Genomic DNA, 23,729 nt, shown 5'->3' on the forward strand with positions numbered 1-23,729 from the left:
ACAAAAGTCTTTCTATACTTCCTAATAAACAGGAACTTGCATCAGAACTGGAACAGACCTCATAGTTTGTTAATACTGTGAATGCTAAGCTGTTTTTCTCTCTACATTTACAGTAGCCAAAGTATTTGTTTTTTCTATAGGCTAATTAACACATTATTGATTTGTTAATTAGTCAGTACAGACCAACCAGACAGTACTTTCTTGTTTGTCTGTCCATTTGTCTTATCATAATATTCTCTGCTTAATTAACCGACATATCACTGCATCTTTTATAAATAATTATAGCCTAATCTGAAAGTTTGGAAGGGACACTAACAAGGGCAGATTTGCTGCCCTGAGTTGGTGCCCATTGGTGGTTAAAACAAGCTTCATGGGAAATGTGTGACACCTGGTACAACATTAATAAGACTGGTAGTGATTGTTTTCCTATTATCATTATTGTAAGGTACAGTGATATAGAGTAGTGGGGCATTTCAAGTGGTGGTAATTGCCATGTTTTATAATGTAACACGTCTGGATCTTTGGAGTAACTGAAGAGGTACTGTACTCCTAATCTTTCTCACAAAAGAGAACTTTTCTGTCCGCGTGAATGCAAAATGTCGATATCAAAAAAATAGGTTTCCACAGCAACATCATACTGATTTTCGTTGAAGTAACTTTGCCTAATATTTTTGCTTGTTTATACTTTTTTTTTTTTTTTATATGCAGACACACCCTACCTTTTCTTTTATGCAACACTGGATTTCAGATAAGGTCATGGTCTGGTTAGCTTTGCTTGAACTACACCTGGAAGAAAAAAAACAAACATCATTACAGTGTTTACACACCAACAAGGTTGAACACACTGTTTCATTCTCAAGCACTAGTGGCAACCATTGCTATAAACAATAGTATTGAAAGCATAAATAATCATTTCTTATAGCTACATTGACGTGGCACTGGTTGACTTTACAAGATTACTTGGGTGATCTTTTTTTTGTATAGTTTCAGAAATCCCTTAGTGAGAGGGAGGTGGGTTTGTGGAGATGGGGCTACACAGATGAAGATTTTGTCATATCCATAACTGATAGGAGTAATTTGCTAATCTCTCCCTGCATAATTAGATTAAAACAAAGCAATGACAGTGAACAGAGAAAGAATTGGCTTTCAATATTTTTTTCCCTTTAGAATGTAAACCATTGTTCAATCCCTTGTTGGCTTCAGAACACTTTCATTGCTCCCCATATTATTGCACAATTAAGCTTTTCATTTCCTTATTTGCCTTTAATGAAACTGGTGAATTAATAAAAATGCATATTTTTTATAACATTGCAAAACTAAGCTCTACATAGAAAATGCAAGTACATGAATAATTTAATTAGCTATAACTATTTTTAAAAATGCCATACAACTGAAGGTTGACAAATATATTAACACTGGTGGAAGGAAGCTGAGAAGTGAGTTGCACAGGGATACATCTTCACAGTTGGTGTTCTGTTTTGCAGTTGGATCCAATCTGGTTTAATCTGTACCCGTGTAGTGTAGAGTAGTGTAGTGTACTTTTACTTGGCTATGCACTTAGTCTGTTAAGATCTTACCTGCTAGTCACAGTTGAAAGTCTGCTAAATATTTTAAGAAACTCCATGTAAGGTATAGATCCATTACTTTTCATAGGAACCTTTAAAAGGAAATTGTAGTATTCTTGTTAGTCAATTGAAACCTGCCATTCATTTTCTATTTACTTGTTGAACACAGGTCTAACATGTCTTATTAAGTTAATAAAATATATTAATATATTTTTCCTCCATGTGAGCAGATACACATCCTGTCCCTTTTTGCTAAGGACGGCCATTGTTTGGTCGAAACATATTTGTTTTTTTGTTTTTGTGTTTTTAACTTTGATTATTAAAATAATATGAAATAATAATTATTTGAACTTGCTTCTTTGATGAGTGCGGACATCCGATGTGAGGAAGATAAAGTTTATTATTGTGAAGTCAACGCACCGGCTTTTGGAGTTTATGAAGAAACTTGCTGTGAATTGAGCGCAAGGGATAAACAAACATTCTAATTTGTCTAAAGGTGCAATAGCTATTTTATGCACAAATGGTCCAAATGGGTAAAACCAGAAGTGAAGGGGTATTTTTATTATATGAGATTCTCAGTTAAAGAAAGAAACATAACCACAGCCCACGTGCCCTAGGTGAAATGTAGGTCAATATTCTACCTCATACAGGATTATAAACCCATTTTCCTGGGGCCAAGAAGTGTGTGTGTGTGTGTGACTACAGTGTGTGTTTCCTGCCTAATGAGCTATCAGAACCAGAGTACACCTTCTCAAAGAACTCACATCAGTGTATTTTATTACTAGAGGTGCAATAAGTCCCACTGGTAGGAGGGTGTGACAGGGAGACCCCGTCGCTGGTTCTGGAGTGCATGTGTGCCTTTATGGAAGAAGCTGGGACATGCAACAGGAGACGCATTGCTAAGGAACCAATAGAGCAGCTCAGCTTGAGGCTACTGCATGGCCATAACCCATACAGACAGGCGCTGAGCGAAAGCTTATATTTGTTAACATTGAGGGAGAGAGCATCCACTTTGCAGGAACTACCACACAAAACCCTTCCACACAAAGCTTGTGCTCGTGAAGGCACTGCCCAGCCGAGGCCATGTGAAAAGGCCGATTGAAGAGGTAGGAGTTGCCGTGAGAATATCAAACTTCCAGGAGCCCAGAAGTAGGTCAGTTTAGGGGTTGATCCCAAACAGTGTATAGAGAGGGTTTGTGTAGAGTAGTTGGTTCCTGGAGCGGGACATTCCTTTTAGTGGGACTAGCGCTAGTCATTTGCATGGCAAACTTTTATTTTTAGCTTTGTTTTTTGTTTTTTTATTATTAAATGTGACACTAGGGCTACCACTGCTGGCACCTCAGTGTCAGCACTTGTGTTAAAATTAAATCTGCACACCTGTGCCTGCCTCAGTATTGTTCAGTGATGACCCACACACGTAACAACCCCCCCGTTACAGAGGGATTTAGCATTTATGGCAGATTTTCCCCAATTGTATAAAGCGGCCATTTGTGACACCTGCTGGGAGATCCGTGTTATGAAACAGCTATGACTTTCCCTTCTATAAAAATTATTAACAAACGTATATCCCTTTTTATTTATAAAGTGCTTTACCATTTTACCATTCACACTTTATCATGATCTCACTAAGGTTTACTACATTTGCTATGCAAGGGCAACAATCTGTTTTGCAAGAAGTCCTGCTTTCCAAAATTTTTTGTAAACATTTTAAAACATTTTTACATCCTCATTATTGAAAATTATATATATATATATATTATTATATAATATATATATATATAGATATGAGGGACTGATATTTATATATATATATATATATATATATATATATTATAATATATGTATATGTAAAATTAATTTTTTTAAGAAAAATCACTCGACTTCGCTATCAGTACGTTTTCGAAGCAGTGTCAAGTCAAATTTGTTTGATCTCCCAGCCAGGACATATAGACCACTGATCTAGGCCTTGAGTTTTATTCTGTTCATTAGTCCACTTCCAACATATTTACTCACCTTGGCCAATAGTTCCTTAAACTGCCCCTCTGTAAGTGGGAGAAGGAAGTGTTCCACCACACTACGGAACTCCCCTTTAGTGACGGTCAGATTGCACTCTACATCATACCCCTGAAACACTCTTCTTAAGTTATCCTGCATTTCTCGTGTTCTTTTCTGAAGAATATGCTCAATATCTGCCATGGACAGGCGGGGGTCTGGGGCAGATCTAACTGAGGTCCCAGTACCTAAAATAAAATATGCCAGACATCACAAAGAGATCCCTAGAGCCTGTGTCATTCATTATTAAAAAACGTCTGTCCCTGGTCCCTATATAACACAGGTCATGCTACTGTTTATGGTGTTTGTTGAGGTTGTCGTGAACCTTCTCTTTACTGTGAGATTATGTAAACTTACCAAATACTGTATACTGTATCATGCAGACAGTCTTAAAAAGACAACTTGAACAAAATACAAATTATTAGTCTTTACATAGAAACGCTATATCATGTAGTTAGCAACCAGTAGATTGCAGATTCCTGTTGCAATATTAATCACAAACCTCTTGCAGGCTGATACAAGGGTAAAATGATCGTCAATGTTTGTAATGTATTTATATTTTTCTGTATTTTATGCTTTGAACCTTACTTGTAGCTGATCTTCTGGACATCTGGCTGACATTTCGTGATGGGCATCTTCCAGGGGTGGACTGTCTTGAAACAATCCTGATCCCATGAGAATGGGGACGCAGACCATCCACAGTTAAGGAGTTTAATGGTACAGCAGTCATCATACAGCGTTCTTCACTAAAATAATGATAACAAACAACAACTCAGTGACATCCTTCTGTGTGAAAACTAATCAGTTATAGAGTCCATTAGCATGGTGTCTGTGTTTTTAATCAGTAATGGAACCGAGTCTTGTTTCAGATAGGAAGACTGATATTAGATCAGGCAAAATAAATTATTATGATTTGAATTAGCCCAATCGTCAAGCAAAGGAGTTTCATTTAATGTAGTTTCTATTAGATTACAGCTTTTACATTTTTTAAATGAATCAGTCTTTATTTTATATAGCGCCTTTCATAGTAGACCACCATCACAAAGCGCTTTACAAGATACAAGACTAATAACTTTAGATTTGTGACTGTTTGCCTGCTTTTATTACATTTGAATGTTTGTTTTCATTGTCTCTTGAAAGTTTGTTTTAACTGGGTTATGAATAGCACTATAGAGTTTTTAGAGCCTCAGACAAACTATATAGAAACTAGAAAAAAAAGAGAAAAGAAAGCTGTGCAATAAATAGGGTTCTAGTTTATGCTTCATGTTAATGTACACACACAATTGAAAACATTTCTCAAAAGGAATGCAAACGTGCACCGGTAATATATAATAAACTTCATCTTAAATACACAATATTTTTTACTGATTTATATTTTGTTATAGATTCCCATTTGTTCTTATGACCTGGTGCCATTACATTCTATGCATAGAAACATATATTTTACTAGCAAAAGAAAACAACCTGAAATAATACAAATGAATTTCAGGTTTATTTTCATCTCTTTTAGCACAGTGACTCCTGAAAAATCATCAAAGCTATAGAAAATACCTGTTGGGGGAGACAGTGTTTCAACTTGTCCAGAAAATGGAATCCTCATTATTATTATTACTACTACTACTACTACTATTATTATTATTATTATTATTATTATTATTATTATTATTATTATTATTTTTGTCATTTTTTTTGGCCTCGTCTAAAACCAGGTACAAGCTGGGTTTTTTTACGTATTTTCTAAACTAGTATTCAGTTTTACAGTATCACTTATCTAATGTGTTCTCTAAAAATTTTCTAAAATGTATTGAAAATGGCTTACTTTCGCGGTTGACATTACCCTCATCCTTTCTTCGTTCATTTTGCTTTGTTTGTTTGTTTTGTTTTATTATTTACTAGTTCCTCTGAGTATTTCGACGCGGGTTTCAAATCAATGTGATGTTTTCTTTGTCTGAATGTTAGTCTTTATTGGCTCATTTTGAAAATGAATTCCCGCTTCTTAATTATTTACAATAGCATCCTTATTACTGCTAAAAAAAGGATTGTTTTACATTCTTACCTTTCTCTCCTTCGTTATTTCATACAGCTTAATTGTTAACATTTAGTGTTGTCCTCTGTTCTCCCCTCTCTGATTACATTTACGCTTGGATAGTCTCAAGAGACGCTCTCTTGTTGTCACGGTAATAGAACTCACCCCCTTCTTTCCTGATTGGTGTTAGTTGACTCCGCCCAACAGAACTTTTTTTTTTTTTTTTTTTTTTGCTTGGGAAAAAGTTTTGGAAACAAATATGTCATTCGTGCAGTTTCGTCACAAAAGAAACGGTGGGCGGTAGAAAAAAGCAAAAACAAAACAAACAAACAAACAAACAAACAAACAAGAACAACAAAAAAAAACAAAAAAAAAACAATACTGCTGGTATCTATTCCAAAAAGAGACACAACACAACATTGTTATTTAACTATAAACCGTTAAGCTTAAATATAAAAAGCAAAAATAACAGAGTATTTATTTTTTCTCAGATTTATATTTATAATTAGCTATTAGCTAAATACAAAATGAATAGGCACTCACTCTACCGTTGTGATTTTTGTATTATGTCCACTTGTATTAGTATGTATAATAGAATTTCCTTTTAAAGTCACTCGTGTATCAGTCAGACAGACTGCATCTGTAGCAAGTTTCATCACAATTGTTGAAGTGGTTCTCAGTACACACATAAGTACATATGCCTGTACCCACCATTATCCGTGCCAGGGGTATGCATCCCCATTAGGGAACAATAGAAACATTGTCCTTAGTTGCCTGACATATGAAACAAAATTTAAAAACAACCTAACTCATGCTTCTGCTTTCAAACACTTTAAAAACAGTTTTGTCTACAACAAAGTAATGTTTGAGCACACACATACACACAGATCAGGCACATATCTTTATTACTAAATTAGGAAGGAAGCATGGAAATTACAGGTGCTTAGCATTTATACATTAACCAAAGAATATAAAAATACTACCTGAACAAGACAGCCAGTAAAATAGACTGCATAGCAGACAAAGCCAGGATGTTAAGCAGAGCCATGCTATGTGAACCACCATTTACAGCATGTACATGTACATTAGCTTTATACATCCACACAACACTAAAAACATTCAAAAGTGTATAACTGCGCAGCAATGGTGGCAGGTTTGACCCTCCAGGCCACCTGTGCCAATGTTTAATGCAGGAGTGGAATGGATTGCCTCTGCAGTTTTTTTTTTTTTTTAATCTACACTGGTTTAAACCTGTGTGTTGGTTTTATTATTTTGGTAATGCTGGTAATAAAACATGGCTGTATTAAGCCTTAAGGTGATTGATCTAGGCACCAACACTCAGATTATAAAGGCTATTGTGACTTAAACCCTTCTGGATTTTTTTCTTCAATTAATTTTTTTGGGTACATGAATGAAACTCAAAAGTGAAACACATGAGACGGTATTTTTGTGTTTCCCCAGACATTCAGAGAAGTGTCAGCTGAGGATGTGCATCTGTTGACTGCCAGGCGAGGGATGCAAACCTTACTGCTGTCCTATATGCTGGTGTCCAAGAATAACATACAGCTTCAAAGGCAATTAAGTTGCTTTAAAGGAGTCATAGCCTCGTTTTTAGCAACATTATCGTGGTTTGTTTGTTGCACTGAAGTTCTTTGTGTTATTCTTTGGTTTTATTTTTTCACTTTAATTGAGAATTTGCTGATCTTTCAAGCACAACACTATACAATCAGAAAGCCTAAATCACTGATTCCTGATTCAGTATTACTTCACTTCCGTGACCTTGCATCTTTATCCCACTCCCATGTTCCCAGCCTCATTCTGGTACATCATCAGTCTGTTGAGAAAAAGCATTACCAGGTAACAGCAGCCTAACATTTCTAAATCTATACTGCGGCATTGATCATCCAAAATAAAAGTTAAAAGAAAAACTTATAAAAGGCCAATGACACAACAAAAAGGGTTACTGGGATATAGAGTTGCCAGTTTTGATAAGATGTAAGAAAATGCATTTTAAAAGCCTAGGTTATCACTCTTTTTAAGATGAAACAGACATTGGTACAGGTTCTCATTGTACTGTTGATTGTGATTGTCACATGATTTGAACCTGGGTGGTCTGACTTTTACTGCAACAGCTGAACCCTGAGATTCTTCTGACACGACTAAGATAATAATGTCTTTTTTTGGTTCTGGTTTACCTTTTACAGGTGGATACCAAGTACACCACATAAGTTACCTTGAGGGAATTTTATTCAGGGCAGTGTCATTGGTTTACACAAGGCTTTGTGATTATGGTTTATCATATATGTATATAATAGAAAGTTGAAGGGTTATACAGAAAGATAAAACAGCAAGTGAAGATGCAGAAGTTTCTATTTAAATCTGAGTGCTGTTATATTATTAATGGAATAGCTAGTTGATCCAGCAGCTTTGTAGAGCAGTTTGAAAGCTTTACATGTGGGATTGAGAGAGCAGAAAGTACATGCAGAGTGGCCTCTTTATAAGCTGAATTCAAAGTTGAGGTCTGACTTCCCCATCTTCTGTTTGTAAACTGTGTCGAACTTCTCATTCATCGATACAGTGAAGACATCTTTCCAAAGGCCAACTCGTCCTAAAACAGAAGACAATAATAATAATAATAATAATAATAATAATAATAATAATAATAATAATAATAATAATATAATAATTAATGTCTTCGAATTTGTTAAACTACTTCCTTGTAACAATTCGCTTCCTCCAGCCAAGGACACGGATACCAGGATTTGTGCAGTTTAATATGGTTTTATAAGCTTGCACTATTATTGATATTACTAAGTCAGATATTACATTTTAATTTTATGTACTATATATTTATTAGCCAAATAACAGCAAATTATAATGCATGTATATGTTACAGGCAAACCCCGAAACTGGGCAATTCGTGGATTGCCTAGGGCTCAGGTGATTCGCAAATTGCCCTGGGCTCAGGTGATTCGCGAAGTGCCTGGGCAAAGTCCTAAATAGATCTTTCATTCCGGGTTTTGCCCAGGCAGATCTAGGAGTGACCAACAATGCCTGATCAAAATCCAAAATTAATCAAAAAGATCTTTCATTTAACGTTTTCAAGGGACAGAGACAGAGCTACGATTGAAGAGCTTGTTTGACCTGCCTACCTGAGTCGCGTCATTTATTCACTCACTTATGTCATTTATAAAAACTAAACAGGAAGTCCGGTTTCAGAAAATAGGCATATATTTAAAAATGTATTTTAAAAATGTATTTTTATTGACAACATTACTATATATTTAATGAATTAAATAAGACTAATTTATTAAAATCTAGATGTATTACGTAGTTAGCTTACTCTCCGCTGAGTACGCTCTCCAACACTTCTTAGATTGCTTGTCAAAAACACTGTCAAATGTGAATCAGCTAATCATCCCTATCTGATTGGACAAGACAACTCCTTATTATTATTGGTTGTTATTATGTTATTAATACTGTAGTGACCCGGGCACCGTTGTGTGCCTGCAGGACTTGTATGTCGTCCAGTTTGTATGTCACCAAAGTCAGTATATATACAACAGCAGTTTTATTTTATTATTGTGAATGTCACCATGAGGCAGACTTATAGAAAGTAAAAAAAAAAAAATCTAATAAATCTTGATAAATTATGACAGATTTCAAATGTATCGTATGGTTCAAATTGATTGATTGATTAGAATAAAATCTACTTAATATGTCAATGCTGAAACTGAATTTTAATTTAAAAAGTTTACAAAAATAAAAGTTTAAAATTACATTTTGACATTCAGAAGGCCTGAGAATTTCACATTCTGTCATGGTACTGAAGCAAAATTAATTAAAACTCACAGACCGAAAATGTATGAAAGGAATAAGAAGCAGAGGGACTGATGGAAAGCCATCTGGAATAGTTGATTAACTGAACTATAGATTACGCGCTCTGATTTCAGCACATTTCAACAAGGGGGATGGGAAAAAGGGGGGGGGGGGGGGGGGTGTCTCTACATTTTAAACAACTTTCGAGAATTAAATCAAAGTGCATTGTCCACAAGAGTCCATTGTCCATGTAGAGTTCACAAAAGGCTATGGAAGAATATACTGTAGGAAGTAAAAACAACAAGCATATCCGTGCAAAACTGAACATGATTGTGGAGCACTGAATATTTTCAACTTTAAATCTGCTATTAAACTCTATGTGTATATATAGGGGCTGTCAGAAGATTGGCATTTTCCGATGTCAGGGAACGACCATGGTCATATGGGGTCGGCAGATCTTGAAGATAAAAAGGTCCAAGACCATGTAAGGCCTTAAAGGTAATAAGAACTTTAAAATAATAATAATAATAATGGCATCAGTAATAAAACAAACAAATGAGATGGATGCAGTAACTGTATCAATTAAATATTCAATTAAAACCAAGACTAACTAAAGACTTTTTTTATTGCTTCGAACAGCCCTAATATATATATATATATATATATATATATATATATATATATATATATATATATATATATAGATATATAGCAAAGAGAGAGAGAGAGAGAGAGAGAGAGAGAGAGAGAGAGAGAGAGAGAGAGAGAGAGAGAGAGAGAGAGAGAGAGAGAGAGAGAGAGGAGCTTAACTGCCTTTTTGACATGGCTAAAATTGAAGGTAATTCTTAAATATTTTGATACTGCAGACCTGAACTATGTGCAAGTCAAGGAAAAATAACTCCACTCAATTCTGTGGGCTGCTCTATTTGTAAAGCAGAGTTAAAACAGCAGACCAGTAAACTAATCTAAAATACTAATATGTACGCCCATCTAAGCCCATTTGTTTATTATTAAATCTAAGCCCATTTGTTTATCAGTAATGCAATCCTGGGTGAATCCCAATGTGCTGTAAAATGCACTAATAAAAGTTGATACAATCAACCCCCTAGTACTGAAAGAGTTGAAAGCACCATGAAAGAAATCTGAGATCAGATTTACCACCATTTGATTGACAAATGGCCTCTTTACATGCTAAAATAGCACTCACCTTGTTATAATACTGGCTCAAGTGTTTGTATGTGTCATGCATTGTGGTCTCTAATAACCTTTTTCACACAACCACGCCAACGTATCTTCACCTCAAGAGTCCATGAACTAAAATAAGATGAAAAAGGAAGAAAAAAAAACTAAAAAAAAAACTAATAATAAACAAAAGCAATATGTGTGTAATAATAATAATAATAATACTAATAATATAATATATATAATTATAATAATAATATAATAATATGAACCATTTTTTTCATGTCCTCAAAAAGCCTTGTATAATCGGAACATGGTTTATTACCAAATTAAAAAAAAAAGCCGAGTGGCTCACTTTAATAAGAAATTGACTTAATTCTAGTATTATGTTGTTATTGCATAATATCATGTATGAGTGTATTATTGTGGTGCAACTAAATGGATTAAAGTGAACCAATATTTACCATATAATATATATATATATATATATATAGATAGATATATATATAAGTGATATATAGATATAATATATATATATATATACATTTCTGTTTACAAATTTTGGTAAACATTTCTGTTTATAAATTTTGGTTTGGAATGTACTGTGGTAGTATGACACTCATTTTATAAATGAACAGAGGCTGTAGCTAGCTGCTGTTGTACAGTTCGATGGCAATGAGTACACTGAAGACTCTTGTCACAAAATGTTTTTTTTTTTTTTTTTTTTTATAGGTTTACTAAACAAATATGGAAACAAAATATACGTCTCGTGCAGTAGAACAGAGCCACTAGAGGGCACCGTAAACTTTGATATATACACTTGGAAATTTAGGAGCGACATTTGCATTACCAAAGCTGGAGGATTTATAGTGTCTGGCTTTTCCCATTACCTATAAAACACCCCATAGTCAACCTGTAGAAGATTGTTAGACATGGCCATGTTCAGCACATGTTGCCAAGGGAGAGAAAAGTAAGCAGGGGATGAAAAGGAGGTGAGAATAATGTAATCAGCTCTTAAAACAAACTTTAACAAGAAACCAGGGAAGATGACATGAAGCAACAGGAAAGTCTTTAAAATCATAAATAGTACAGATAAAGTTAACACAAGTCACTGCTTCAAAGTTTAACACACAGAGTAGAGCAAGAGGGCATAGTAAAAGTAAGTTTAGAACACAAGGTAGGAAGCACTGCTATACACAGAGGTTGTAAAGGCATTTGACAGCCTAGCAGGTGAAGTAGCAGGATCTAAAACACTTGGAGCATTTAAAATAAGACTAGATTATATGCTTTTAAATTAGTCCCCTCCAGTAGGGGAGAATGGCGTGTTAACAAGGGACAAGTCTTGATGGACCTAATGGCCTTTTTGTCATTCCCCAATGCAGGCTCTCTGTAAAAATAAAGAACAGTTTAAGTGTACGGAACATGTCTGCAATTTGATTGATCCTCTGGAGTGCTGATTGGAGTAAATAGCATTGAGGTAACTGTACAGTTACCTGTGCTGACCTCAATATGGAAGTTGATGGATTTCAGTGCTGTCAGTGCCATGAATGTAATGACAATATTCCATGTCAACTAAACAAATCCCCTCTGCAAAGGGCAGGTTCAGCCACCTAACGAGATTTGTGACAACACCCAGAGTGCACGTTAACTGTGACTGTACAATAAGTCAAACCCTTCCAGAACAATGTTATGTCATGTCCGTCCAATGTGCATGAATACAAGATAATATTCTAGATTACTATGAGAAAGATCTGTAGAGGACATGTGAGATGCTGAAACTGTACCTTTTAACTACTACAGTAAAGGTTTTCTCCTGGTTAAATAAATACAACCCATTCATTGTATAATTAAAAATATATACTTACAGCTCACCCTGTCATGCATCTGAAGAATGTGACAAGTAGGGTTTTAAATAGACACAAGACTAAACAGAACGTGCTTACGTTTTTAAGACAGGTGTGTCTGAAGGACAGTGGTGAAAATGGGAAGCACAGGAACAGATAGTATAGAGCTGATATTATATCAAAGCACTGTGAGTAAAAATATTCTTTAAGCACTTTAAGCACTCCACTCCCACTCTCTCCCCAATTGCTATTACTGTATATATTACCAGCAGGACCAGACAGCTCTGAGACTGAACATACCCCTACAGATGGAGAGAGCCTCAGAATTGCTGCATTGTTCAATAAGCTGGTGGCAGTTCTCTACCATCGTCTCGAGCTGGGCCTTGTCACAGGAAACTCCCAGGAACCTCGCCAGCTGCTCTACCAGAGTCGCAAGGTCCTGCCAGGAGGAATGAAAACAAAGCTGCTGTCACCATGGTGATCACTCTTGTACCAATAAATAACACAACTGAATCAAAGTTCAGTACAGTACAGGTATTGACAATGAATAGTGTCTATTTTTTGTATCTTAGCTAGGCTAGTCAGCATCACAGTACTGAATGAGGTTGCCAGCATCACTGGTGGCTGTATCCAATTTTTGATTAGCTCTGTAACTGTGGACAATAGGCTATATCATAGTATAAATATTACATTTTTATATATCTCAACACTTCTGCCTTCTGCCTATTTTAAATTAAGTGACTCTGTAAACAGTTCTTTAGTTCTGCTTTATGTAATCCTCTTGTAAGACTTCTCTTGTCTGAAGGAATACCTACGCATGACATGAAGCCTGGCGCAACATTTTTTGATACACGTGGTAAAGTTTTTATAACAGTTGTTGGAGAAGCCATTCCAAATGATGTTGTTTCGTGTCTCAGTGTCGATAATGCTTTATTTTAAAGTGTGACTGGAAGTTTACCATGCAAATGCTGATGTGTGTGTGTGTAATGTGTGCTCATATGAAAGGAAAGCACATTTGCTTCTCTGACGACTTTAGATAATAAAGATAATAAAGAATCAATTGGAAATCCACTTACATTTTTACTACCAAAATGTGATCAGAACTGACTAGAGAACAAACGTAGGACACCCAGAATACAGCACTAATGTCACACACCCTTGATCACATGGTGATGAGTGGCTTTTGTAATGTTATTGAAATGCAGTACATGTTGTCTAATATTTTAACATTACTCTCTTCTCTTTCCAAAAAGAGCTCAAAGGAAGCCAGCCAGTTATTTGACTTTTCCAGTAGAGTACTGTACCTTGTACATATCTTCATATTTCAAGAAAAGGAGGTTGGAATCCATGCGGTGCTCCCAGAATTCCTGGACATGCTCGAACCAGGACCCATAGCCCACTGCAAGAAAGAGAGGCACATTATAGCAGTCAGACAGTCCATTAATTTCATTTTTAATTCTCATAATTTATTTTATCAAACTCGCTATTGGCTAGAAAAGTATAAAGATACCCCACAATCTTACATTTGTCATTCATAAACCTCCGGCAGAACTCCTGAAATGTTCCTCTGTAACTCATGGTCCGCAAGGAACGATGAAATTGGTAGTAAGATACCACAAGATCTTTGGGATTCCTCGCCATGTATATCATCTGTGAATCATGTTAAATAGACTTTTACAGCATTACAGGAGAGGCAAAACACAGTCAAAAAATAGTTCTTGAACAGAGCAAAGAAAATGACTGCAATACACTGCAAAATAAACAATAAACTAACATGTATTACACTCCACCCTTAATGTCATAAACTATACACATTTTAATATCATAACAGGGTTGTAACAGCATAAAGACTTGTGTGTGTGTATTTGCTGCTGATTGTCAGGCAAAGATTGAGACAGGTTGTAGCTGGCATGCAGGTTTTATTCACAAAACAGATACACTAGCGTGACACTACCAACAATGGAAGCACACGAGGACATACAACAAAATGTGCATAAAGCAAAAACAACACATGTAACAAACACCCGTTACAAGTGTTTTAGGGTAGGGTCCCATAACTATGGGAGTTAACTCTGGTTAACTGTAACCCCAAAGCTATTGTTAATTTATAACTTGTTCTTCAGCTATATGGTCTAAATACTGCATGAAGCATCTATAAATATAAAGTGTTCATCGTGTTATGATGAATTACACATAGTGGTAAAATCATTACAGGGCATCATGCTGCAGCAAACTCACCTTAGACTCTCCATTGTGCAAGGCTGTGGGGAGGAACCGATATGGCAGATGACTTTTAATTAGACGAGGGGATGTCAGCTCCTGAAACAGAAACAGAATGTGCTTACAGTCCTCCTTCTACTGTAAAGATGACAGTTTTGCCTTGCGGAATTTCATGGTGCACCCAATTAATCTTTCCATTTCAACATTTCTTATTCCTTTCTAACTGTAACACACCATTAAAATATTGGAATTACTGAGACTGTATTCAGATCAGGTAACTTCTAGCCAACTGTCACATAACTTTGTCTAGAAACACATTTAGCCCCCACTCCCAATCCGGGACCAGATGAATTCAATATTTCACCAGATCAACCTTTACTTAGGAATGACTATGGCTGAAAGTCGTATTCAACTGTAAATCCCTACGTTATTCACTTTCTTACCAAACATGATACAAAGTTACCAATTTTACAGTATTTATAAAGTCTACATGTTCTTTGACAGTCCCTGAGGTATCTTTCTGTTAAACCCCTCTATAGTACACTCATTTTTAATTTCCTTGGCACACAGTTACCAGGCCGCAGCCTCCCAGGAAAGAGCAGTGAGAGACTGAGACTGGTCGCTACCTGGATGATGTCAAGTCCAGGCTGAGGGTACTCCAGAACAGGAAGCTGCTCATCGATGTTCATCAGTCCAATCTCATCTGGGTCCACGCCCTGACTCACCAGATACACCACCTCCTGGAGCAGACTTGTACCTGAGGAGAGAGAGGATGTGATAAAGATTAACAGGACACTACAATGTACAGTAACATCCTGGACAGACTTCCCAGACTGGAGCTGACTTTACTCCAGACAGCACCTTTATATAACAAAACTATAAATAAACACGGCAGATATATCATTTAAGTCAATTGAAGTTAAGTAAATTATTATTATTATTATTATTATTATTATTATTATTATTATTATTATTATTATTATTATTATTATTATTATATCAGCCCCAATGTCTTTGGCATTAGTAGGTGGTGTTTTTTCACCCCTAGTGGAAAGGCTGAATATTAACTGAACATTAAAAGTCTGACTGGCTAAACCTGTGATACACAAACACACCTCCTCAGCATAAATGTAACGCAAATAAAACATTTAAAAATTATTTGTCAAATATTTAATTTAAAAGCACGTATTCGCCAGATGAAGAGAAATAAGCAGTTTTGAGAGATTATAGAAATACCAAAAATAACATGGTTAAAAAGCTCTGAAAGCACGCATGAGTTTTGTGATACCTAAATTACAGGCCCTCTCCACCAGGAAATGTCACTTCCAGGCCCCTGCAACAGGCATCACTGTAAACTATGATGAATGCTGAAAAGGCTATCACTTCCAAACATGTAGCGAATTAATCTAGCTTTTTGACGTTCCCACCAGCTGAGTTCAGGGCTTTGCAATCTGCAGCATCTGCTATCACTCCTGATGTTTTTCAATGTTGCTTTTGTGCAAATAAATGTCTTACTTATTATAATCTAACAATTGTAAACCCGGTCATTTTATTCTAATACCAGTTTTCACCTCGAAAAGGCATTACAAAGGCAGTAGAGTGCTGCATGCCAAGGCTTATTAGCGTCAGTGCTGGTAAAGGATATGAATGTCATAATGATTCAGCAGATAGGACCCTGACCTGGATTGAACCAAACAATTTCGATGGACATGCTGTAGTGATGTAACACAGGGTGGGCAGACTAATTAGCAGGTTCTCAATGTGATGTATTAAGTAATTATAGAAATTCAGAGTAATTCAAAGTAAACACATTAATAAACTCAAGGAAATCCAGGTAGACTTTCAACCTGTCACTTTTGAGATAATAACCAATCTGTGCTGCTGCATTTATCAAAACAATTGTATAACTATCTCTATTTTTTAGTCAGAGGTAAACACTTTTCAAATGCACGATCAACACTTAAATTAAATTTTTTTTAAATGTGTATGCATAGTGCCATATTTAGTACTAGATATACTATATGTATATACTGTTGTATTAAGAATGGGAAGCACACACACACTCAGAATAAACTAGTAGTCAATACAGGTATGTTTCTGTTTGGCTGTTCCCGTTTTTTCAAGGTCAAACACCAATTAAAAAAGGAATTTACCCTCAGGCAACCAAACAAGCTTCTGTCACAAGATCAGATAATCTGTCCTGAAATTCAAGATAAAAAATACATTGGGGTACAATTTAGCTATAGTTATACAATCTGTTCAGCAAGAGTGACTAATCCAAATAAAAAAATACTGAGAGAACATACAGTATATCTACATCCTAATTTATTAAAAGAACAATATCACATCATGTACTATACATTTGTATGTTTAGTTATGTATTCTGTGTCTAATATTTGTAACCCTGAGGGATTGCCTGGGATGCCTCTGGTTATTTCTGTGGTGTCCCACGAGACGTCACTGAAGTTTCTTCTTAATGTCATGTGCACTCCTGTTAAAAGCCAGTCTGTGTTATAATAATATTTGTTTCTAATATTATTTCAAAGTAGTGTATGTATTACGAAAGACTTGTTTGTTTTCTCTATGCAGCAAGAGTTTCTCATAGGCTCAAGCACTCAGGACAGTGGCAGGCTTGTTGTTAGACAGATCTTTCTGTTCTCTGCTGACTATCACTGCCTGGAATAAAAAAAGGTTCATTTGAAAATGTACACAGCAGTATCTCTTTAAACTTCGAGTATGAAGCTATTGTGCTGCAGCAGGAAATTACATAAAGGGTTTTTACTATAGTTTTTAGTATATAATGTTTTACATTTTGGATGGTGAGGGCGAGGGTGCTTGACTGCAAAGGAATTTCAGAAACTGGCATCTATAATATATATATATATATATATATATATATATATATAATAGAAATTATAAATCACATATCAGAAATCAACCAATTAAGTATTTGCCAGAATTCCAGTAAATCTTAGCATGTGTTCAGATGTCATCCCGTGCATAGAACACCACACCTAATTCCAATGTTCCAAAATCAAAAGAAAACACAACACCGTGCCAGTAAGAATGTTTCACATGACAGTATTTCATCAGGTGATGCATAAACAGCATTTACAGTCAAAAAACATCACTCATTGTGACGTCAGAATAATGTGACCTTAGAGACCAATTATCTCTTTAACTTATTATTCATCTGATTCATAAATCTGTATTGTGCCGTTAACTGACCCTTACTGGCATCATAATTGGCACGTGCCACAGACCAGGCGAAGAATGGGATGTATCTTAACGGTATAATTTCCTAGCATAATTTCTGTATTTAAGCCAATAGTAATAATTAAAAAAATTATATGTTTAATTATCCAATCATTTAAATATTTGGTTATTTGTAATGCATACATTAAATTGTATAGTTAAGTCATCTGAACAGGATAGGCTACTTACTGGTTGGAAAACAGATCAATCACTTTTGTAGCCTATTCGCTGTTCTAAGAAAATGGCAGGCTTCGGTGTGCTTGTGTGGACTATACATCAAGAGGAGGGAGATATCCTGGAACATGATCCTCCCAGAAGAGTGGGTTTTGTTTACAATCTGACGTTCATCTTGCCAACACTTGTGGCAGTATATGTTCTCCCTTTTCACAGTACCAACCGCATTAACCTCTATCATTTTGGTATTTTGTGAATGGAACTGTGCAAAGTACTAATCAGCTTTTAAATGGAGTTTAATCATACTGCAAGTAAAAATAAAAATAAATCGGCTGTACACTTATTTTTTTTGTTCATTAATTAATTTTACATTGCACATGTATAATGCTGAGCGGGTTGATACATTTTTATTTTGTATTTACTGATGGATGCAATTGCCAAAAGGCATCATCTACATTGACTACATTAATTGCAAGTGTTTATGTAAGATTCATTAACTTGGATGTTTTTTTAGGCCAACAAATGAATCAGTAATGTGATGCCAAGTAAAACAAAAGTTACACAAAGATGTGTGCTAAATACGGCAGACGTTTCAACCCTTTTGTGGGACATATTCCCTGAATATGATATTAATCCCTGAACGTGTATTAATGATATAACTGGACTAATTAATGAAACTGCTGTGTCTTAGGGAAAAAAGCAAACTGCCGTGTCTTAAGAAAATGGGTTTGGTTCCTGGCAGGAATACTGAACAGAAGATGACCGGAGGCTAGGAGGAGGGCATCTGGACTGGGTGAGGTTGAAAGGACAGTGAAGAGACTGCAGAACTGCAAACACAAACGCTTTGGTGCAAGGAAGACATAAAATCTAGATGTCAACAACTGCAACAACAAACTGCTGGACGAAAGGAAGCAGAAAAAAGACAAATCTCAAAGATTTGTGAGTTAAAAAAGCAAGACACACAAATGATCTACAAGGTGCTGTCACTCTACTAAGCAAAGCTGCAACTCCGGGACTCTGCCTAAAAACGGAACCAAGAAGAAGCAAACGGCAAGCGAGTCAACAACGGGAGGACTGCCGTAAACTTTACAGCGACTGTTATCAGACAAACCAGTCTGGGTCTGTTGTACATCTAAAACCACAATATCTAAAAGAAACTGTGCCCGTGTATGTGTGTTCATAGTAAATCCTCGATCTTTGTAACACGTCAATTAAATATTATTAATAAGAGAACTAATCAACCCATATAAACATTAAATTATCAATTATTGAATTGTTCCTACACTTTATATCTGTGTAAAGGGTACCTTATTTTTTTCTTAAGCATAAGATTCATGAGATAGTAAGAACATTTTCGATAAATCTCAAACAGTGCTCTTATTGTAAAATTGTGCAGAACTGGATAGCGAAATCACAAAAATGATCTAATAATACTTGAACATCCATAATGTATCACATTTTCAGATACATTATAATTCACATATAAGAAATCAATCGAAGAAATGGATTTACACGGTTTGCGCAGCCAGAACAGCTTCCTTTTCCATTTCTCTCACCCAGAATGCACAAAATGATATCTCTTACAAAGACATGCTTCACACAGCATGTACATACAATATGCATCAATGCACGTGCCTTTGGAGGGAAGCTCATACTCAACAAAATATAATGTAGATAATGCAAACATTGGTAATAAGGCCTGTCTGTTTATTTGCTTTTGTTTATCGGGCAGGTCCTTGCAGCTAGCTGGTTTCGCTGTATTCCACATGCAAGCAAGATGCAGCAAAGCAAATGATCTTGTAGGGAGCACCTTACTATATATATCTCTTCTTTCACGATGTAGCCAGTCTGAAATGTGCTGTAGGTATGGGCGTCACTAGGATGATAGCAAGTGGTGTTGAAATTGTGCAAGCATTCCCTATGGGTTTAAATGAGAGCAATATCTGCTGCCACTGAACAGACCCCAGTGTCTTAAAAACACTTTCCCCATAATGCATTTCGAGCTTACATATAGGCATTTTAACCATTTACTGATTTTTGTTTTGGTTTGTCGGAAGGTCCCAATGGATGTGTACAGTATTAACTGGCAATGATAAACCTTGGAGGTAGGGCATATATTGTAACATGCAGTGTGCTATGAATGCAACAGACCCAGTCTATTTGAAAAATGTTCATGCGTCACAGCAACTAACAACATAATGACACTGTTCTATCCTAAACAGACCTGGATTACAGAATATATACGTGGTACAAAGTAATTATCTCTTAGGAGTCTATTTCTGATCAGTGTGTCATTTCAAATGTAACAGGGTCAGAGAATTATAAGCTCACAGCAGGGTTATTGACACTTGCACAGTGCATTTCCAAGAATTGGTGTATTGACACCTATTTTTTTTAAAGAGGTAAAACACCTGTTCATTTAACAAAACTAAAACCAAACAACTGTTATATATTTCAAGTTCTCTTAAGCACTCGCAATGTGTTTTGTTTTTTTATTTTGTAACATTAACATGTTTTTTTTTCTCCTTTCAAAAGATAGTAAGTTAATTAAAGGAAATGCTTTGAAAATAAAGACAACACTTCCTACCTGGTATCTGTTTTTTTTTTTTTTTTTTTTTTTTAGCACATGGGCAGCTTCAACGGTAACACCAACTAGTAGAAAGATATTACAGGGGGAACATTTTCATGTTTCATATGACTATGATTATGTACTGGTGTACCAATATTTCCTTTAAAGAAACACAAGATATTAAACAAATATCATTTTTTGTAAGTAAAGTTAGTCTACACAACTGAATAGCCTCAAACAGTAAACTAGGCCTATGTCTTTGAAAGCACACTGGTTCTGATCATTATGTCCCTGGAATGCAATCAAGTAATATGTCCTGTGTGTTATTTACTGAGAACAATTTATGATGCTATTTTTTTCCCCCAGACGATAGGGTTATAGAGCTTGTTATCAACAGGATGCTCTCTGATGAATAGGGTTTTTTTTTCCCTCAAGGATTATATTAGACAGAGGTTCTATACAACAAAACACTCCTTTATTTCCTTGTATTTAAAGTGTCTGCTGAGGTCAGCCTTTAAACAGTAATTTATACATCAATCCATATGTACTATTAAGCTCATTTATAAAACACAGTGTACCTATTTTCTGCTACTGTGAGCATAAGCTTCATCTGCATGCAGGTTTTTGATAGGATACCATAGCAGTAATCAATGTCAATATAAGGTTGCTATGTAAAGATATAGATACTGTCTGGAATTGCAATGAGGCACAAAGGAGTCTTTAGATATACAATTGATAGGGTGATAAAGGACTATTCCAAATTCACAAAAGCCAAACTTGTAAAAGCCATACTACTGAAGGGTTACTGAGAATTCTTTATAAATGTACATCATTACATAAAGTTTCAGTATGCGTCAACTTGACAAATGTAATATGCCCTTCGGATATATTTTCCTGTATGCAAAGAAAAAAAACCTGAGTGCAAACCTGTGAGTGGCAAGAGCACACTTGTGCCCCTCTGTGTACTGAAAGGATCTCACAGATACTGTTTATTTGGACTTTTTCTTAAAAAAAAAAACAGAGCCATGTTCACAAAGCATTCACCACCATGTAAAGTTTTTTTTTTTCTAAAAAATAAGACAAAGCGCTGATCTTACAAAGCTCATGAGAGGCATTTCATTTAAGCACTGCTACATGCTCCTTCCTAGTTTCTTGCTAGTTCTATAACATTTATTGTTTGTTTTTCAAAGATTTAATGTAAGCACTGCTGTATTTGTGAATATGTCCCATATAGGGTTACATACTCACATGATTAGACATAACATTCTAAAAACAGGCAGTTACACATACTTTACTTGATTCTAACTAATTACGTAACAGCTTTCTTTTCCTTTAACACAATTAAGAACATAAGAACATAAGAAAGTTTACAAACGAGAGGAGGCCATTCGGCCCATCTTACTCGTTTGGTTGTTAGTAGCTTATTGATCCCAGAATCTCATCAAGCAGCTTCTTGAAGGATCCCAGGGTGTCAGCTTTAACAACAATTAATCTGGTGTTGTGGGTTATTCAATAATACCTGCCATAAGTGGTGTATTTACAAAAAAAAACGATGTATTTTTTTATATCACACTAAAAAAGAAAAAAAAAACATCATATATTCGAATGCTCTGTGTTTGAACCCTAGAAAGGGATGCACACACTGTGTTAATATCTTTACAGCACAGGTGTCCTTGCTTCCATATCACCAGCAGCACTCGCACTCTGATGTCTATCCAATGTAACAAGAAAAACATTGCATATTACAGGAGTACAATAAATGTTGCAATATGACGCGACTGCGTAAATTTGAATTCCAATAATGCTATAGTTATACAATATTGTAAATTTCAGATATTGAAATGTGACCCATGAACGGGTTTGCAACTGCGTTGTACGCAACAGAGTTCCTTCCTGTACATAACATGTATTTACCAGTCTTGCTATAATATGCATTGATTACTGCTAAGGCCATTGCAGGAAAGAGCAACGTAAAATTATTCTGCGAATGATTTTTGTTCATTATCAACTTCCACATGCAGCGCATTCATGAAATGTAGTAGTTAGTTCCTCGTTAATCAAAAATAAACAAATATATTTAAAAAAATAAACGGGCGTTTATATGACATCACACCAACCCAGTGTTAGCAGAATACATTATTATTACATTCAAATGACAACAATTTTTAAACAGCAAAGTAGAAAAATGTGTGCGCATGCAGGTGTGCATACACAAGTAAACCAGTCCGTTTGGATGTTTTCCATGAAGCGAAGTCAAATGGCAACATCGTCATATTTTACTGCTGTATTAGTATTATTGCCATTGCTGTCTTATATATAACTTAAATGACACTATTTACCTGATTTGGGGTACGTGACAATCCATATGTCACTACTCCTTAAAGAGAAGTTAGCAATCTCCTCCATCTTTCCCCTGCAAAAGGGAGGGAGCCTCACTCCATTGTATTCAAAGTATTTGCTCTCAAACTCTGCAGGGGTGCTCGGGGTTCCTGCGTCGCTCTCAGCCATCCTGATGCTTTGTATTATTAGCTTCAAGGGTTTGAGAAGCGCTGCTAGGGATCTGTTAAACGAGAGAAAATTACGAAATAAACTGGATTGATGGAAAACCGTGCTGTATTGAAAGCTCTGACCTTCAGCAAATCAGATCCAGACAAAATGATGTAATGGGATTCGCGCATCGATGCTCGGTGTGCTGCTTCTGCTGCCTCCTTGGTTCAGCATCAGTACCACAATGTAAGGGCGAGTGCATATATATATATATATATATATATATATATATATATATATATATATATATATATATATATATATATATATATATATATATATCATATATTTATAACTTTATTTTATATTTTTTTAACTGTGTGATATTGATATCAATAACAAAATGTGCACGAAATTTCTAAACATTCCCTCCGCCCCTTTTTCTTTTTTTTAAAAAGGAAGTGTCAAAAAGTTAAATATTCTGTAAGTAACTTGTACTCTGAAAACAATTAAAAAGATCTAAATAAGCAAATTAT

At 35.5% G+C, this 23,729-nt stretch overlaps 2 protein-coding genes across 4 annotated transcripts in view; both read right to left on the reverse strand.

Moving 5' to 3' along the window:
* Positions 1-5,929, reverse strand: part of LOC121319634 (EF-hand calcium-binding domain-containing protein 6-like) — a 31,591-nt gene extending 25,662 nt beyond the window's left edge. Inside the window, exons 1-5 of one of the 2 annotated variants that reach the window (XM_041257246.1) lie at positions 5,674-5,929; positions 4,206-4,363; positions 3,579-3,805; positions 1,578-1,657; positions 720-780 (exon numbers count right to left, since the gene is read on the reverse strand). In XM_041257246.1, the coding sequence (XP_041113180.1) occupies positions 720-780; positions 1,578-1,657; positions 3,579-3,805; positions 4,206-4,350 (513 nt within the window). In that variant the 5' untranslated portion in view covers positions 4,351-4,363; positions 5,674-5,929. Of the gene's footprint in view, positions 1-719; positions 787-1,577; positions 1,658-3,578; positions 3,806-4,205; positions 4,364-5,673 lie in introns of both variants that reach the window. The other variant, XM_041257245.1, reaches the window with a different exon arrangement.
* Positions 5,930-6,537: 608 nt separating this feature from the next.
* On the reverse strand, positions 6,538-23,423 carry LOC121319635 (sulfotransferase 4A1-like). 2 transcript variants are annotated; one of them, XM_041257247.1, is made up of 7 exons: positions 23,046-23,423; positions 15,335-15,465; positions 14,727-14,807; positions 14,012-14,138; positions 13,793-13,887; positions 12,789-12,927; positions 6,538-8,251 (listed from the first exon to the last, which is right to left on the reverse strand). In XM_041257247.1, exons 1-7 carry the CDS (start codon positions 23,212-23,214, stop codon positions 8,139-8,141), a joined length of 855 nt encoding a protein of 284 aa, XP_041113181.1. In that variant the 5' UTR covers positions 23,215-23,423; the 3' UTR covers positions 6,538-8,138. The 2 variants fall into 2 exon arrangements, with proteins under 2 accessions (XP_041113181.1, XP_041113182.1); XM_041257248.1 differs by lacking the exon at positions 6,538-8,251 and adding an exon at positions 11,282-12,031.
* Between the last annotated feature and the right edge of the window lie 306 nt (positions 23,424-23,729).

Source organism: Polyodon spathula, chromosome 8, assembly GCF_017654505.1.
Source record: "Polyodon spathula isolate WHYD16114869_AA chromosome 8, ASM1765450v1, whole genome shotgun sequence".
Lineage (NCBI taxonomy): Eukaryota > Metazoa > Chordata > Actinopteri > Acipenseriformes > Polyodontidae > Polyodon > Polyodon spathula.

Excerpts from the sequence above, each read along its gene's own strand:
- LOC121319635 (XM_041257247.1), bottom strand. The coding sequence starts at position 23,214 with ATGGCTGAGAGCGACGCAGGAACCCCGAGCACCCCTGCAGAGTTTGAG. Across the intron at positions 13,888-14,011 it reads GAGGTTTATGAATGACAAAT|TGGGCTATGGGTCCTGGTTC; the intron begins GTAAGATTGTGG and ends TCTTTCTTGCAG. Across the intron at positions 8,252-12,788 it reads GGCTCTCTCCATCTGTAGGG|GACGAGTTGGCCTTTGGAAA; the intron begins GTATGTTCAGTC and ends CTTCTGTTTTAG.